This window comes from Mya arenaria, chromosome 6, assembly GCF_026914265.1.
Source record: "Mya arenaria isolate MELC-2E11 chromosome 6, ASM2691426v1".
NCBI lineage: Eukaryota > Metazoa > Mollusca > Bivalvia > Myida > Myidae > Mya > Mya arenaria.
The window spans coordinates 34,287,469-34,306,004 of record NC_069127.1 but is presented as its reverse complement, the minus strand read 5'-3'; the positions used below and the strand labels follow the sequence as shown (position 1 = coordinate 34,306,004).

Here is an 18,536-nt window from a genome sequence, read left to right as displayed (position 1 = left end):
GTGGTGCCGAGGGGAAACGAACATTCGACCTCTGGATTGACAGTCAATTGTGTTACCACTAGAACACGGATCCGCCACAACTTCTGACATCCCCTCAATAACATTTTATACATACTTGTACACCCGTCCAACCAGATTGGACCGATCATTAAATTGAAGTCAATGTCGCAAATTGTAGTTTACAACATCAATTCGCTCTTCGATATTATGTCTGTGACTACGAAAAAAGATTTAAGGAAGATTGCTCGAACTTAGTTAAGTACTCCGTGGCACCATTCCACAGTCGACCATATAAAAATGTGCGAGTGCCAATAATAAGCAAAAAATATTTGAACTACTTTTTGAATGACCCTCGAACGTGTTATTCTTTATCTTAACCGAATTTGAAAATCACGCTTTTCGACAGTGATCTGGAGTATTTGAAAGATGCGGCTCTGTTTTGAATTTTACCATTCATAACGAACCTTCTGATAGAACGGATATATTGTTAGTGTTTTTAACATAATCATTTTGGTGCCTGAAAATGCTTGAAAATAATATGACTTTAATTCGAAATTAAAATTCGAAAGCATAAACATGCCTTATATAGACAGCGGTGAAGAGTCATTCGTTATAAAAAACACACATTTATTCATAAAAGGTACAGATTTCGATGTGGAATTCTGGAAAACGTGTAATAAATAGAGTACATGATTAAATTGGGATCTGTGGATGGTATGAAAATAGGTACTATTTTGAAATAGTTCAATGCCATTTTAGATGGTTTTATCCTTTATTGGTGTTTCGGTGAGGAATACTTAAAACGCCCAAAGATTGCCGAATGTCAATTATAGAATATTAAGGATAATGTTTTCACTGTAGTAACCCGACTATCTTTAACAATGTATGAATATTATAAACAGTTTCCTACACCCGGAAGCCAGAACTGGCTTAAGGGGTCAGTTGCTGTTAATATCACCAAAAGAGGACTGGCACCGTTTGCTTTTAAGGTATGTGATGACATTCGCGTTGAAAAGTTAAAATTGGCAATAAAACAACATTTTCCTGACCTCTGTGGGAATTGCTCAATTGTTGAAGCTATACCATGTGATCCGAAAAACAACATATGTAATGCAGGACAATGCCGTTTTCACAAGGATCGTGTTTTTCGTCCGTGCCTTATAGTAAAATGTAACGATTATCGTAACACTGTAACCGACAAAATCCAGAAAGGTATCGATATAGGTTGCATCTGCAATAGCTGCAAAATAACTGAAATTGTATCGTGTAATCCGAGAAATAAAGTCTGCAATTCGGGAAGATGCAGATTCCATATGGATCCAAATACGAAACTAAACATTCATACAAGGCGATGCCCGAATAACATTTGTGATACGCTCCGAAATGCCATACAGCAGACACACCGATTTGGAAATCCATCATGGAAGAACACCGATGCAAGGAAATGGTGTGTAAACGCTTGGGATATTGCCAAGTGCTTTATGCCTCCAGATGGCTACGCAAATGTGGACAATGAAAACGACACTGACTTGAACGGGATAATAAGTGTCTACATCAACTCTGACGAATTTCAACAGTATTTTACAGCTGACCTGTCCTTTCCGAAGAACATCTGCGACAAGGTATGAACATGTATTGCTTCATCATTGTCATAGTTACTACGCCATTCCATCCCTTAATTCAAGTACATGTATCAACACTGGTGTCGGATCTATCTTTAACAATTGAAGATGAAATGTTATTCCCATATTAAAAAAAAAATCATTAAAACAGTAATTATTATAACTACAATAAGTATATTCTGATAATTGGTATAAGATTGATCTTTTAAATTTGAGGGTGCAATAGAGAGAGAGGCATTTATAGGAAAGTATCATGAATTTAAATAATGATCTTATGGTTAAATAGTTGGATCTAACTCGATCAAAATCATGAATTCATGTTTCCCTAATTGCTTTTGCCTGCAATTATTGTTTTCTTTTACAAGTGATAACATTGATTTGTTAAAGATTTATTAAATTATTTTTAAACACGCATTCAAATAATTTGGACAAATGAAAAATATCATGTGAAGTTTTGCGCAGATGTTAAATTAAAACAATAGATTTTCCTGTTCGAACGGTAAATTTCTTCAAACATCATGATTGTACTGATTGTGACGAGTAAAATGCTGGTTCTAACTAGCATCCAGTTAGGACAAAATTCGTCATCTTACTTTCAAAGTGCATGTTGGTTTTTATTTCCATATAGGAGAAAAAGGTATCAAAAACGCCAAAATGCACCTTTTCGGATTAGAATTGATACCCACATCCTGCCAACACTTTAAACCAAGTAATGTTCGGTTCTGAGGATGGGGCACAACTTTTTAACATTAATATTGTACAACATTCACGATTGTGAACAAAAATATGATTACTTATACTAAGTCACTCTCGTTGGCACGATGCTGCGCGAGAGTGTGGTCTTCAGTTGTGGGAGATACCGGAGTACCCGGAGAAACCCACTTGGTGACCACTAACCAAACTCAAATGCGCCTAGGCCGGGAAGCGAGTCCGCTAACCAATGCGTTAACCGGGCAACCTGTTACTCCCCTATGTTACGCCCCCCCCCCCCCTAACGTCAAATCCTAGAGCCGCCCTTGGTATAATCCTTTGTTGCAGTTGAAATCAGATTTAATACTAATAGCAAAATTCTTCGTTATACTGTATGCAGCATATGTCTTATTTATATTTTAAACAAATCATTTACTATCATCGGAATATCATCTTTGCGATTTGTTTTCCTTAATTACGGAATGTCAATACGATTATTTCAAAAGATTATTATTATTATTTATTTATTTATTAACAAAATTATTATTATTATTATTATTATTATTATTATTATTATTATTATTATTATTATTATTATTATTATTATTGTATGTACATAGGACAATCGATGAACACATTGAATATTTTTTTCCATTTACAAAAGTATATCACTGAATTTTCTGTTTTGATCAAAAACAATATTTCTTCAATTAAACAATAGCATACTGAAGTTATATTGTGTAAATTTGGTTCCATTTAATATAATAAAACCGGGAATATAGTATTTACCTTATCTTTTCAATGAAAGCATTTCTCTTTTAAACTAAATAATGCGTTATACACACAGACAGCGATTTTATGACAAAAAATTATCATGTACGCTTTCATAGGATAGTTTTGTGATGCATACTAGTAATTTGCTTTTTAAATAAGATAATGATTACTTTTTACAGTAACGTAATATGACGACTTAGTAGGAACAAAACTAGTTGGTGTGATACGACTGAATCATTTATTTCTAATAAGATCATACGAACAAGCGATAACATTTAAATGGTCTACAAAAAGTACCCAATTAGTTGGTCAGACACTGTATATCTACCAGTTCATCTGCAGGCGCGGATCCAGAATTTGGCGTTAGAGGGTGCGTAACCTTGGGTTGTAATTTTAACTTCGAACCGAATTTCTTTGGTTTAAAGTGCACGGCGGTGGTTGTGGTGGGGGTGTACTTCTCCAAGAGAAAAATAACAATTTCAAATTTCTAGTACGAAATAGTAAATTAATTTCTTGGGCGATTAAAGAGTGGGCGCGCGCTGGATGCCTCCCCCCGGACCCGCGAGTGACATGTTCAAAATCAATAACGGCGGACTGCTGATAAACTGAAATAAATATGCAAATTTGAAGTACTTATACTGCATGCTCATTGGACAGATAAATATGTTGACCACTCAAATGTTTTAGGTATCACCATGTTCTGCAGTTACGTAAATCTTGATTAAATGTACATTAATATACCCGTGGTTATGAGTTTAATACACTTTTGTTTGTTCAATAATTTGTGTGCTTCCTTTATGCTTGTGCCACTATAGTAACAGTGCCGATAAATGGAGAATCAAATGCACGAGTCAAAATTTAGAAAAACAAAGGATGCATATATATAAAACTAAAATAAGTAGTGAACAATTTTCTTTATAAAAATCAAGTATTGTCAAAATGACTATAAGGTTTTTGGCTTATTTAATAATTAAGTGATTAAAACCTTCATCAGAAGCTTACGAAGCACATTTATTATTAGCTGATGGCGGTTATACGCTTTGATTGAAATTAAATCTACGTATGAAAATGTTGATAAATGAAGTTTACGGCTGGTAAAACAATACTTTAGGTACTAGTGCCCTGTTTTCGTTTGACAACTACTTTTATCACAAAGTCACTAAAATACTCTTTTATTTCTATGTAATATACATATCTTAAAGTCCCCCAAAAATACATGTGTTTCCGGTAATATGGCGAAAAAATAGGGTCCGTCGGTCTGTCGGGTTTTTTTTTTTTATAGTTTCGATTTCATGCAAAACATCAAATCAATTAAATTATATCCAAGCTTTCCATAATTAACAAAAAGTCAGAAAAAACAGCTTGTTTATTGTCTGAAATCATTTCTTTGCCTTCGACTACCGTATTTTCCCGCTTATTTTGCCCATGAAACTGTATTTTTTGTATACAATACTCCCTTATTAGACGCGATCGGTTTTTAGAACAAATCCAGCACTTCAGTTTCTACAAATTTATGACGGTCATTTATCAACTAAATTTGTTAATTTGCTTGAAGAAAATTTTCTTGTCGATTTTCTTGTCAACTGTTTAAGCTCTCTTATATGGATGTAGGTTAATAATGGGAATAAAGTAAACGCGGATATTTATTTTACGTATCTTATTTAATTATTTATAATTTATCATTATTCTCGTAACAATCAAAGTTTCATTCATATTCGTAGTGAATTCAAACATTTCGGTCATTGTTTTAAGATTCCCAGACGTCGATTATTATATTTTTTCGATCGTATGGTATTTTCTTATCATCTTAGACGAAATCCCGGCAATCAAATGGTATCATACGGTATCCAACCGACCGATTTAAATACAAACCATAGCTACGCGCCTTTGATCTTATTACCGCTCGTGCTCTGACGTCACAAATTGTACTGTTTGATCTGCAGCCGACACATTCCTATACATGTGTTGTAATTACTCTCGTAGGTTTTTGTTTGGATTTCAGTTGATGGGACTTAAATTATGCGAAACAAATAAAATTTGATAACTGCGGATAAATTAATGTAACGATTAATGAAATGTGAAGCTCGCAGTTGAGCCTGCATGAATTCGCAAAGCCTAATCGTATTAAGCCTGCATGATATACGCAAAGCCTATAATGTAAAAAAGTAAGTTCTATTTTGGACATGGATAAATAACAACGCGAACTATATCCTAAATAGTTTCATTATAAAAACAGCAAAATGCGTTTCCGGTGATCAACTCAGTGTTTGGACCATAAACATGCGTTTGCCAATTTGAAGATATCGGACAGGGATCGCCGAACTCCGCCATTGTGTTTCCCTGTTGACAAAGCGTCTCGGTAATACATAATCAACAACAACAACAACAACAACTTTTAATGCATTCAGGCAATAATGCCTATAGCATACAAACAGTTTATGAGCAATCAGGTAGAATTTAGCGAGAAGCATAAAAATAAAAATAAAAATAAAATGTGAACATAAAGATAAATGATTGTTAGTCAGTAGTAGTAAATTATTTTGCAATTAAAGGTAAATCTAGAATGCTTAAATAGAACATTTTGTTTTTAACAACTTGATAGAACAAAAATTAATTTACCAAAGTCCGAGTGTTTGTTTAACAGAAGTTAGATGTAGTAGTATTTATCCAGTCGTGAATATCTTGAGCTAACTCGTGTTTTTGTATGTACTCAATGACTTGACACCCACGTGCTATGTGGTACTACAACCAACTTTCTATGAATGAAAAGTATTATACATTTGTGAATGACATTCCAACCGTGAATATATAGCGAATTAGTTGCAGCAATGTATGGTAAGTTGCAATATGTTGTATGGTATTATTCATATGTAGACTGTCCAACTGGTGAGATTGAATAATGATGTTATTTATTTTAAGTTCTTAGGTTATTTGCATGGTATATATATTTTGCCATATTGATGGTTGTGTTAATGGTTTCTTCGCATAATAATTTTGTAAACTTGTGTATATTAGGCCAGTGGCAATAGTATGGTTTAAAGAATTGTTTACGTACGTCCCTAAATTTTGGACATACTAAAAGAAAATGGTATTCTGATTCTACTTGGTTTTGACTGCAGTTTGTACAAATTCTCTATGTTCTTGGTATATTGTTATATCTCCCCGTTTCTATTTGTAGTGTGTGAGAACTGGTTTTAAATTTGGTTAATGCTATTCGGTATTTTTTACATATAATTCGGTCTAGATAATTTTCAAGTACAAATTCGTGTAGACAGTATGTTTCAAGTTTACTAGAGTTGTTTATTCTTGAGTACCATGACTGTTTATAGATATCTGTTATTCTTTGAATAATTAATGTGGTGTTAATTTGAGTTCTGGCTTGGTTCACCCATAAGTCATTCATTCTGCATTTTTGTAGAATGCTTTTTATATGAAATGCCCAGTTGGCTTTATTAATTGATCCATCGTCCACTGTATTTTTAAGCATACTATACGATTTGAATAATAAAGAGTTTGGGTTACTGTTTAGTAATTTCGACCAGTATTTAATTAGAATTTCCTTTGTATTTCCATTGGGAGAATCCCAAGTTCTCCATTTAGTGCGTCTATATGTGTTGATTTTTTTACACATAGAAGTTTTCTGCAGTATTTGTTATGGATTAGTTTGATGTCTTTACATTCGTGATATCCAATTATCTCTGCGCCATAGTTTAGTATTGGTGCAACTAATGTGTTGAACAATTTTGTTTTTTCTGAAATTGGTAAATCCGTTTGATTATAAATTATAAATAGATTGTGCAAAGAGTGTGATGAGTGCTGTGTCATTCTTTTCTGTGTTCTGTACCAATCATTATTTTTGAAAAGGTGAACTCCAAGATACTTAAAAGACTGTACGATTTCTAGGGGTTGGTTGTTTATGACAAAATCATGTGTTGTTTGTCGTCCTTTTTCGAAAATCATTACTTTAGTTTTGCTTGTATTCAGTTTTAATCCCCACATATCACAGTAATCCTGTATTTGTGTAAGTATGTTCTGTAACGATTGATGAGAGTAGGCGAATACCACTGCATCATCGGCAAAGAGTAACATAAATAATTTTGTTTGGTCTAATGTTATGATGTTTTCATTTTCTACATTAATGCTATCTATTATATCATTGAGGAAAAATAAACACAAAATGCTACTTGCAGGATCCCCTTGTTTAACCCCTATATTTGAAGTTATATACGTTGTATGTTCGTTTTGGTTTATTTTGACGCACGATTTTATGGATGAATACATTGATTTTAGTGCCTTAATTAACTTTGAACTAACATTCCCTTTCAGTAGTTTTTGCAGTAGTTTTTAGTAATTAATGCGTGTAGAATAAAGATACAGTCGATTGTTGACTTGCCTTTTTGAAATCCAAATTGATTGTCGATAAACTTGTGTGTTTCCTTTGCCCATTTGGATAATCTATCAGATAAAAGAATTGAGTATATTTTTTCAATTATGTTTATAAGCGTGATGCCACGATAATTTTTGGTTTCGTCTGGATTCCCACCTTTAAAAATTGGAACAATAATGCTAACCCCCCAAGATTTAGGATATTCTCCTTCGCGCAATAGTTTATTATATAAATCTAACAGAAATGGTGATAGTATTTCAAACGTATCTTTAAACATTTCTGCAGTAATTTGATCAGGCCCTGGACTTTTTGAATTATTTTGTGAAAATACTGCGTTTTTTAGTTCTGTGATTGAAAAAGGACTATAGAGTGTTTCATTTTGTATATTTCCTTCTGTTGTATTTTCATTTTGTTGGTTGTTTCTGTTTGGTTCGTCTCCGTAGAGCGAATTGAAATGATCGAATAATTCATTTGTTGGCGGTGGCTTTTCTGTTGCTTTTTTATTCTTATATTGCTTTTTAATGTACTTCCAAAACTGTTTTGGGTCTTTTTTTGCTAGTTTAGTTATTTTAATTCCCTCGTCCCTCCTATATTTTAATTTATGCTTAGTTTTAATTTTATTATAAATATTTTTGTACCGTATATAAGCTATTCTGTTTTCATGGGATTTGTTTCTTATAAATTTATTTCTATGGGTATTATATTCTTTCCTTGCATTGTTACATTCCTCAGTGAACCATGGATTTCTGGCTCGATTGGTTGTTTTACTTTCTTTACTTTTTGGTGTTTTTATTTTACCAAAAGATTTAGCCGCACATGATTTTATTATCTCAGCAAAGCTATTCACTGATTCATCTATTTGCCTATCATCTAAGTTTAATCTTAATTGTGTAATTACGTTAATTTTGGAGTTGATTTCGTTTTTAAAATGTTCTGTTTGATTTACATCGTATTTTATGTATGTTTCTGGCACGGAATCATCATTAATATTTTCGTTTGAATTTATGTTGCTCTTCAATGTAAAAATGAGTGCACAGTGATCTGAAAATTCATTTGGAGCTGAAATTTCGAAGTCATGTATAAAGTCAAAGTCGTTCCTGTTAGCAACAAATAATCTACAGTGCTTGATCCGTTTAGACCGTTGAAAGTGTAGTTGCCAACGTTTGCGTCGTTGTCAAGGCGACCGTTGCCAATCAATAAGTTTGTTGACTTACATAATGCTATTAACTTTTTGCCATAGTCATCAATAATCACGTCTTTATTACTTCGTTTTGGGATTTCAGTAATCAGTAATGAAAGTTAATTCCGAGAACAGAGACAGACAAACAACGAAAATAACAACGTTATATTTAATTTATGATTATTTTTTTTTTACTTTTATGCCTAAAAAATTATTAGAGTCGGCGAAAAAAAAATAGTGTCGGTCGGGTTACCGGAAACACAGGTTGTTGTTACTACTACTGCTAGTGCTTCTGATAAGGATAATGATAATAATGTTTTATTAATAATAAAAATAGGAATGAAATAATATTAATACAAATGATAATAATAATACAAATAATAATAAAACTAATAATAATAATAATAATAATAATCATAAAAGTAATAATACAAAAAATAACAATACAAACAACAATAATAATAATAACAATAATAATAATAATAATAATAATAATAATAATAATAATAATAATAATAATAATAATAATAACTATAATAATAATAATAATAATAATAATAATAATGTTCTTGATAATAATCATGATGATAATAATAATCATAAAAATCATAATAATAATAATGAAAAAACAATCACAAATAATAATAATAATAATAATAATAATAATAACAATAACAATAATAAAAATAATAATAAAATTTAAAATAATAGTAATAATAATAATAATAATAATAATAATAATAATAATAATAATAATAGTAAAAATAATAACAATAAACAATATAAATAATAATAATAATAATAATAATAATAATAATAATAATAATAATAATAATAATAATTATAAAGTTATAATAATAATTATAATAATAATAATAATGATAGTAAAATAATAACAAGGATTATAATCATTATAGCAAAAAATAAATAACAATAGTAATAAAAATAATAATAATAATAATAATAATAATAATAATAATAATAATAATAATAATGATGATGATGATGATGATGATGATGATGATGATGATGATCTGCTGCTGATGCTGATAATGATGATGTTAGATGATGTTAGATGATGTTTGATGATGTCAGATTAGATGATGAAGATGTCAGATGATGATGAGGATGATGATAATGATGATGATGAAATAATAATTACTCTCCTCAATGCGTTACCTTACATCAATTTACACTCTTCAATGCGTTACCTTTCATCAATTTACACTCTTCAATGCGTTACCTAACGTCCATTTACACTCTTCAATGCGTTACCTTACGTCCATTTACACTCTTCAATGTGTTACCTTACATCAATTTACACTCTTCAATGCGTTACCTAACGTCCATTTACACTCTTCAATGCGTTACCTTACGTCCATTTACACTCTTCAATGCGTTACCTTACATCAATTTACACTCTTCAATGCGTTACCTTACGTCAATTTACACTCTTCAATGCGTTACCTTACGTCCATTAACACTCTTCAATGCGTTACCTTACATTCGTTTATACTCTTCAATGCGTTAACTTACGTCAATTTACACTCTTCAATGCGTTAACTTACGTCCATTTACACTCTTCAATGCGTTGCCTTTCGTCAATTTACACTCTTCAATGCGTTACCTTACATTCGTTTATACTCTTCAATGCGTTAACTTACGTTCATTTACACTCTTTAATGCGTAACCTTTCATCAATTTACACTCTTCAATGCGTTACATTACTGTTTCCCTTCGTCCATTTACGCACGTCGCACCTTACATTACGTCCATGTACACACTTCATAACTTTTCCTTTCGTCTATTTTCGATTTACTTTACGTCCATTTAGCGTTCGTCCATTAACGGGCGTCATGCCTTTGGATTACTTCTAATTATGCACGACAGACCTTTTGTTTACGCTAGTTAAGCTAGTATACATTTTGCTTACGTCCATTGATGCACTTACTTTTTATTTTATAAAGGTCCGCGATGTCGGAAAGAATATTCGCCATGCGCCCGGACTGGAAGTTACTGAAGATGACTTGAAAGTCTGGCTATCTGATCTGAAAGCATTGTTTTCTGACCCAACATTCAACAATGACAATCCCCTTGCAAAAGACGCACTAGACCAATTGCAACAGGTAACACGTTCATCAATATTTAATATCACATATCTAAAAGCGATGAGTTGTCTGTGGCGTCCACGAAAGAAGTAAACGCATTGATGTGGAGTCTGTTTTAAGCAATACATCATATGCAACTTTTCAAATGTAGCTATGTTTAATATAAGTGGTTGCCCGTGTTATTAAATGATAATTTACACTACGCTGGTAGTCATTTACCCTTTCAATTGACTAATAAAGGGATCATATTTTGGCAATAAAGAACGCAATTGTTTTATAATCCAATGGATTACTGTGATAAACGCTGACAAAAAATCTCTACAAAGTGACTAAGCATATCGATGCTCCCATTCGCGTCATTGTAAGTGACAAAGCTAATCAGGGACCACATTCGCGTAATGGTAAGTGATTAGGCGGATTGATGCTCAAATTTGCGTCATAGGGATCGAGGCAACCTTTCGCGTCATGGTAAGTGGCCAAAACTAGCAATGCTGCCATTCGCGTCGTGGTAACTGGCCAAGGGGATTGGGGCTCTCTTTTGCGTCATGGGATGTGGCAAACAAGATTGAGGCTAACATTCGCGTTATGGTAAAAGACCGAGCGGATCAAGATTCCAATTTAAGGCATGGTAAATGACTTAACGGGCCAAGGTTCCAATTCAAGATATTTTAAATGACCAAACGAATCAAGGCTCACATACACGTCATGGTAAATGACCGAGCGGATCAAGACTCCTATTCCCGTCATGGTAAGTGACTTAGCGGGCCACGACTCCCATTCACGTCATGGTAAATGACCGAGCGGATCAAGACTCCCATTCACGTCATGGTTAATGACCGAGCGGATCAAGATTCCTATTCCCGTCATGGTAAGTGACCGATCGGGCCAAGACTCCTATTCATGTCATGGTAAATGACCTAGCGGATCAAGACTCCCATTCTTTCATGGTTAATGACCGAGCGGATCAAGACTCCTATTCCCGTCATGGTTAGTGACCGAGCGGGCCAAGACTCCAATAAATGTCATGGTAAATGACCGAGCGGATCAAGACTCCCATTCACGTCATGGTAAATGACCAATGACCGAGCGGATCAAGACTCCCATTCACATCATGGTAAATGACCGAGCGGATCAAGACTCCCATTCACGTCTTGGTAAATGACCGAGCGGATCAAGACTCCTATTCCCGTCATGGTAAGTGACTAAGCGAGCCAAGACTCCAATTCATGTCATAGTAAATGACCGAGCGGGCCAAGACTCCTATTAACGTCATGGTAAGTGACCGAGCGGGCCAAGACTCCAATTCAAGTCATGGTAAATGACCGAGCGGATCAAGACTCCTATTTCCGTCATGGTAATTGACTAAGCGGGCCAAGACTCCAATTCATGTCATGGCAAATGACCGAGCTGTTCAAGACTCCTATTCCGGTAATGGTAAGTGACTAAGCGTTCCAAGACTCCAATTCATGTCATGGTAAATGACCGAGCGAATCAAGACTTCTATTCCCGTCATGTTAAGTGACTATGCTGGCCAAAACTTCACTTCATGGTAAATGACCAAGCGGATGAAGGCTTTAATTCGCGTCATGGTAAGAGACAAAGAGGATGAAGGCTCCAATTCACGACATTAAAAATGAATAGGTGGCTCGAGACTCCGTTCTTGTCAGCGTTAATGACCATGCGAATCGAGCCTTCCATTCACGTCATGGTTAGTGACAAGGCCGATCAAAGCTCAAATTCACTTCATACTGAAAAATCAAGCTGATCAAGGCTCCTATTCACGTCATGGTAATCGAACAGGTCGACCCCAGTTTGCGTCAGGGTAAGTGGCCTAGCGGATCAAGTTTCCCAGTTATGTCATGGTAAGTGACCAGGCGGATCGAGACTCCAATTATCGTTATGGTATGTGGTCAAGTTGATCGAGGCTCCAAATTCACATCATGATAAGTGATCAGGCTGATCACGGTCTCCATTTACGTCATGGTAAGTGGCCTAGCGGATCAAGTTTCTCAGTTATGTCATGGTAAGTGACCAGGCGGATCGAGACTCCAATTATCGTTATGGTATGTGGCCAAGTTGATCGAGGCTCCAAATTCACATCATGATAAGTGATCAGGCTGATCACGGTCTCCATTTACGTCATGGTAAGTGACCAGTTTGATTGTGGACCCCATTCGTGTCATAATTGTACGAAGTCTTCAGTCGCTGAGGCACTATATTATCAAACAAAATCACTGTATGTATTCCAACATTGTATTGTTAACATTAATGGTATATGTATTATCATAACCAGCTGGAGAATGACGAACTTATCATAGAGCGCTACGAGGTTGTGGTGGCCATAAAGGACTCGGTTGATTACCTGCGAACGCTTCCTGTCCATTCAAATCGAGAGACACTTGAACTACAGAGCCGAATTGATGACCTGGAAGTGAAGGTGCAAGACATACTTAAACAAATGGAACCTTCTGGGATGGACAGATTTAAATCGGGTAGGTCTAATTATCACTCCGTATTATTGATAGATTAATACGTCAGGTCACATGCTATAGCAGTCATGAATGATAGGGTAACCGCACGGCGTACTTTGAAATTGTGGTGAACTGGACCGACCGTACTGCCTTTGAATTGATAACGCACTGTCGTCTAAGGGCGTTCCTGCGAACGCCGTATGTTTTTAAAATACCAAGGCAGGCGGATGGAAATACAACTTGTATATATACCTTCTCCATACACGGCATAAAATGCCACGGGCCGTACGGATAACGTGCATCGAGCTTACGGGAGCCTTGCGTTGCCCGCAGGGTGTGCCACATACCGCAAGGCCACCTTACGGGCACCGTTGGCGGGCTTAAAACTGCCAAAGGACGCCTATAGAATGCCTGCGGCCACCGCAATTTTTTGGGGGTACGCAGAAGTTTATATTAATTTAATAAACCATAGGGAAGCCGCAGGACAAACGAAAATCCACCGTTTGCCCGACGTAGGGTCGCCGTGGAGCCGCTCTACGATATGACTAACTGCTACGTCGAACCTAGAATTAAAAGAAAGTAATTACTCAGTGCTGTTATGAATGATAGGGTAACCGCACGGCGTACTTTGAAATTGTGGTGAACTGGACCGACCGTACTGCCTTTGAATTGATAACGCACTGTCGCCTAATAGCGTCCCTGCGGACGCCGTATGTTTTTAAAAATACCAAGGCAGGCGGATGGAAATACAACTTGTATATATACCTTCTCCACACACGGCATAAAATGCCACGGGCCGTACGGATAACGTGCATCGAGCTTACGGGAGCCTTGCGTTGCCCGCAGGGTGTGCCACATACGGCAAGGCCACCTTACGGGCACCGTTGGCGGGCTTAAAACTGCCATAGGGCGCCTATAGAATTCCTGCGGCCACCGCAATTTTTTGGGGGTACGCAGAAGTTTATATTAATTTAATAAACCATAGGGAAGCCGCAGGACAAACGAAAATCCACCGTTTGCCCGACGTAGGGTCGCCGTGGAGCCGCTCTACGATATGACTAACTACTACGTTGAACCTAGAATTAAAAGAAAGTAATTACTCAGTGCTGTTATCATACGGCAACCCCTACGGTTTGTAAAATATAGGGATATGCAGTAGGGTGACCCTGAGGCTAGCATTGATACTCTGTTGCCACCAGATGTAACTTTCGATCTCGGGGGCATAGGGCCGACGTATCCTTGTCGTAAAGCAAGTGTGATTGAGGCATAAACGAACGTATCTGTTATAAAACATTAACATGAAATAGCATCATAAATTTCACCATTTACACAAGTTTGGCCAAATAAACATGTAGATCTTTGAAGTGCAGTTTTATTGCTTCAAATGTTGATTACCGACATAGACTGCAATACTGTGTTCTAAGGAATCAGTAACGGAAATAATTCAATAATTTAGCAAAAGTATAAAATCTTTCCTTAAATGACAATAGCCCCCAAACTTGCACATTTGCATCGTACGTATTGTCACAATGCATATGATTGCGTTTTGCGTGTATTTTATTTTTGCTGGAAGTCTCAAAATAAGGAAACTTGAATCTCATCAATAAAATGATGTAATATATGATTTAAACGACGCTCGTCCTTAGACGGGATGTGTTATTGTATGACGCTGTACATCCATCCGTAAGTTAGTCCGTCAGTATATCTATCGGCTGTATAAAACGCGTCTCATGTTATTCTCATTTTATACCTTTTGGATAACTTATTTCTGATTAAAAATTGTTTGAAACCTTAAGGTCGGTACACTTGATAGTTTGAAATTCAACCTAATGAAAATCTTCTCCTGCTAAACCCTTGGGGTCAAAAGTAATATTGTTCGCCCATGCAAGTTTCTGATGTTGAATAGTTTGTATAACCTTCGGCATAACGTCTTGTTTGTTACAACATCTTTCAAATCTAGCTCTTTTTCTATGAAATCGCAAAGCTTTGATATTTGATATATTGTCTCATGTAGTGTCATCAACAAACCCTTCGTATCTATCATCATGTGTGTGTGTGTGTGTGTGTGTGTGTGTGTGTGTGTGTGTCGCTTAAAGGTTGAATTGGTACTGAGATGATATTGACTAAGAATCACAACATAAAACTACACTTTTTACGAAACCTTCTTTAGGCTTTAAATGATGACGTCACACTCTTTTTATATGATGTCATAAGTTTGTAATATTTTCATGACGTCTTCTTCGGTTTAAAAAAACAGACTGTGACGAACGTTTTATGAATGTTAAAATGAAATGAAAAAGAAAGGTATCGTTCTGCTTTAATGAATTAAATGGATGACGATCTTCTTAATTCAAAATATTTATCACAAAAAGAAAATTAGAATGACTTGCTAGAATAATACCAATTAAGCAACTAGTGTTTCAAATTGAATTGTTTGCAATCATGCAAAGTGATATTGTTATGTTGCACATGAAAAAAGTGATAGATTAGTTATATCAAACTGAAAAGAATGAAATGAATATTCATAAGGCGTTTTGCCGAACAATATAATAAATGCGGCATTTTAATTTTAATTTGTTCCAGAATTAAAAGGAAACCTTATAAAGTATCACCTAGACAACACCTGCACGTACAAGATTGGCCCCTTCGTTGAATCTGGAGTGTTCGGACTTGAGGACTTCTATATTCCTCCAAATATTAGTCGCGTTATTCTTCAATCGAGACAGAAATACATTAGATCGGAAGAACCTCTTACGAGTTTGGAACAGATGTTCAGCTCCAAACGAATTACTATTCTTTCTGCAGACGCCGGCGTAGGAAAAACAACGTTTTGTAAGTCTTTAGTTACATTATGGTGCGCGGTACAAGAGGGAAAGACCAATCCATTAGCGAAGTTTAGTCGCTCTCAAAACGTTTTCAGTGACATTACATATTTAGCTGAGTTTACATATTTATTTTACATCCAGTTACGGGGGAACAAATGCGATAAACTAGAGGATATAATTTTCTCTCATACAGAATTAGTTGACACAGAATTGACAAGGAATAACAAGGCTTTTTGTAATTTGTTATCGAACGAAACCGGTTTGGTAATTTTAGACGGATTAGATGAATGTGACATTCCTATTATTAGTCCCTTAGCAACAAATAGAAAGTATACTGTTCTCATTACATCACGTCCTTGGAAACTTGCAAATATAGATATGCCGAGAACAGGTACATATACACATGCACAGATTAAAGTTATTAGCCGGGACGTGTCCGAGCAACTTGTGGATCATTTGAATAATTGTTTGAACAAGCATTTTAGCACCTCATATAATAACGGAGATTTCTTATCTGCTATTAAAAAACAACATTTGGAACCATTTCTCCAAAATCCAATGTTAGCCTCGCAGTTGTTATGTGTCTATCACGAGAAACGCAGTCAGAATATAACATGTCTTGTGAATACAGCCGTGGATAGTACATGACCAGACTACGGTACAACGTCAAAATCTCGTAAAAAGGATATGACGTTCTTTGGTAAGACAAGGTCGCATATATACGCAAATATGATAGAACTGATGTTTCGAAGTGTCGAAAAAAAGGACAAATCACTCGTACAAGGTCTGAGTGAGCTATATAAGAGCGATGATCGAACACATACCCTCCCCGAATGCTTTGATGATAGAAATTACACATGCAGTGGATTAGCAGTACTAATTAACGGTATTGGAAAATTGGCAGCCTATTCACTCGTAGACGATGATAACTCTTTAATAGAAGAACACCAAATGCGAATATTGAAGAATGAGGAAAAGACGGTTCTTCTCAAATCTGGAATTCTCTCGATAACAAGCTTAAAAACGTTATCAGGAGAAAGCATGCTGTACACATTTTTACATCAAACTTATAAAGAGATGCTTGCCTGTGTATTTCTCTCTTCTCTGGATTTTCATAATAATTTATGGAAAATGTTTATAAACAGATTTGAATCTGTTATGACACCCGATATATTGTCATTTTTATGTGTCATGAACTACGAACAAGGTTGCAAGTGTTTAGATATGTTTAATGAAAAGAAACGGTTGTTTTTTAGAGGCGACATATTTCACGATTCCGAACTCAGAGACTATCAATCTACAATTAAAATGACCTACAAGGAATGTTGCGACAATGGAATAAAAAAGCCTCGAATTACATTGAAACACGCACAGATCGGCTCAGATTTAGGAATTGACACTGATCATGCACTTTTGCAAGGAAACAGTATTAAGTTGGAAACAATTTTCATAAAAAAGTATACGCTTTCCATAGCAAATATTTCAAACTTATTCCAAACTTCATTGACGCATTTATGGCTAAACGAAGCTACGTTAAACGACGATGACCACATCGTCCTATCGAAATGTGCACATCTCTCTAAAATAGTTATAACAGACAGCCGCCTTACACACGTCACCATCAACCCGTCTTCCATAGAGGAGTTCTGGGTTTACTTGAAGCCAGAACTGATACAAGAGATACCGCCCATGCAGGTATCCTTTGTTGGCGGGTCGCAGTTCTCTAACAGTCTACGAAAACTCAGTTTAGTGCACGTTACCATGGGTGTTCCCCTTGATTTGTCAAATTGTCAAGAGCTATATAAATTAATTATAGGAAAATACTCATCTGAAAATCAGACTGGTAATTGCATCATATACAACATGCAATGCTGTAATGCACTACAGGAACTGCGACTTCTGAAATTACAATTCCCTACAGATACACACCTGGATCTGAGCGGTCTCAGACATATCTCTGTGGTAACTATACAGAACAGCCGCCTTACACACGTCACCATCAACCCGTCTTCCATAGAGGAGTTTTGGGTTTACTTGGAGCCAGAACTGATACAAGAGATACCGCCCATGCAGGTATCCTTTGTTGGCGGGTCGCAGTTCTCTAACAGTCTACGGGAACTCAGTTTAGTGCACGTTACCATGGATGTTCCCCTTGATTTGTCAAATTGTCAAGAGCTATATCAATTAAATATAGGAACATCCTCAACTGAAAATCAGACTGGTAATTGCATCATATACAACATGCAATGCTGTAATTCACTACAGGAACTGCAACTTGACACATTACAATTCCCTACAGATACACACCTGGATCTGAGCGGTCTCAGACATCTCACTAAGGTAACTATATACAACAGCCGCCTTACACACGTCACCATCAACCCGTCTTCCATAGAGAAGTTCTGGGTTTACTTGGAGCCAGAACTGATACAAGAGATACCGCCCATGCAGGTATCCTTTGTTGGCGGGTCGCAGTTCT

General features: G+C 35.7%; 1 protein-coding gene across 1 annotated transcript; it reads left to right on the top strand.

The window, feature by feature from the left end:
- The first annotated feature begins 482 nt into the window (after nt 1-482).
- Nucleotides 483-17,804, top strand: LOC128238499 (uncharacterized). Its single transcript, XM_052954477.1, has 4 exons — nt 483-1,622; nt 10,621-10,779; nt 13,055-13,253; nt 15,816-17,804. Exons 1-4 carry the CDS (start codon nt 882-884, stop codon nt 16,703-16,705), a joined length of 1,989 nt encoding a protein of 662 aa, XP_052810437.1. The 5' UTR covers nt 483-881; the 3' UTR covers nt 16,706-17,804.
- Nucleotides 17,805-18,536: the final 732 nt, after the last annotated feature.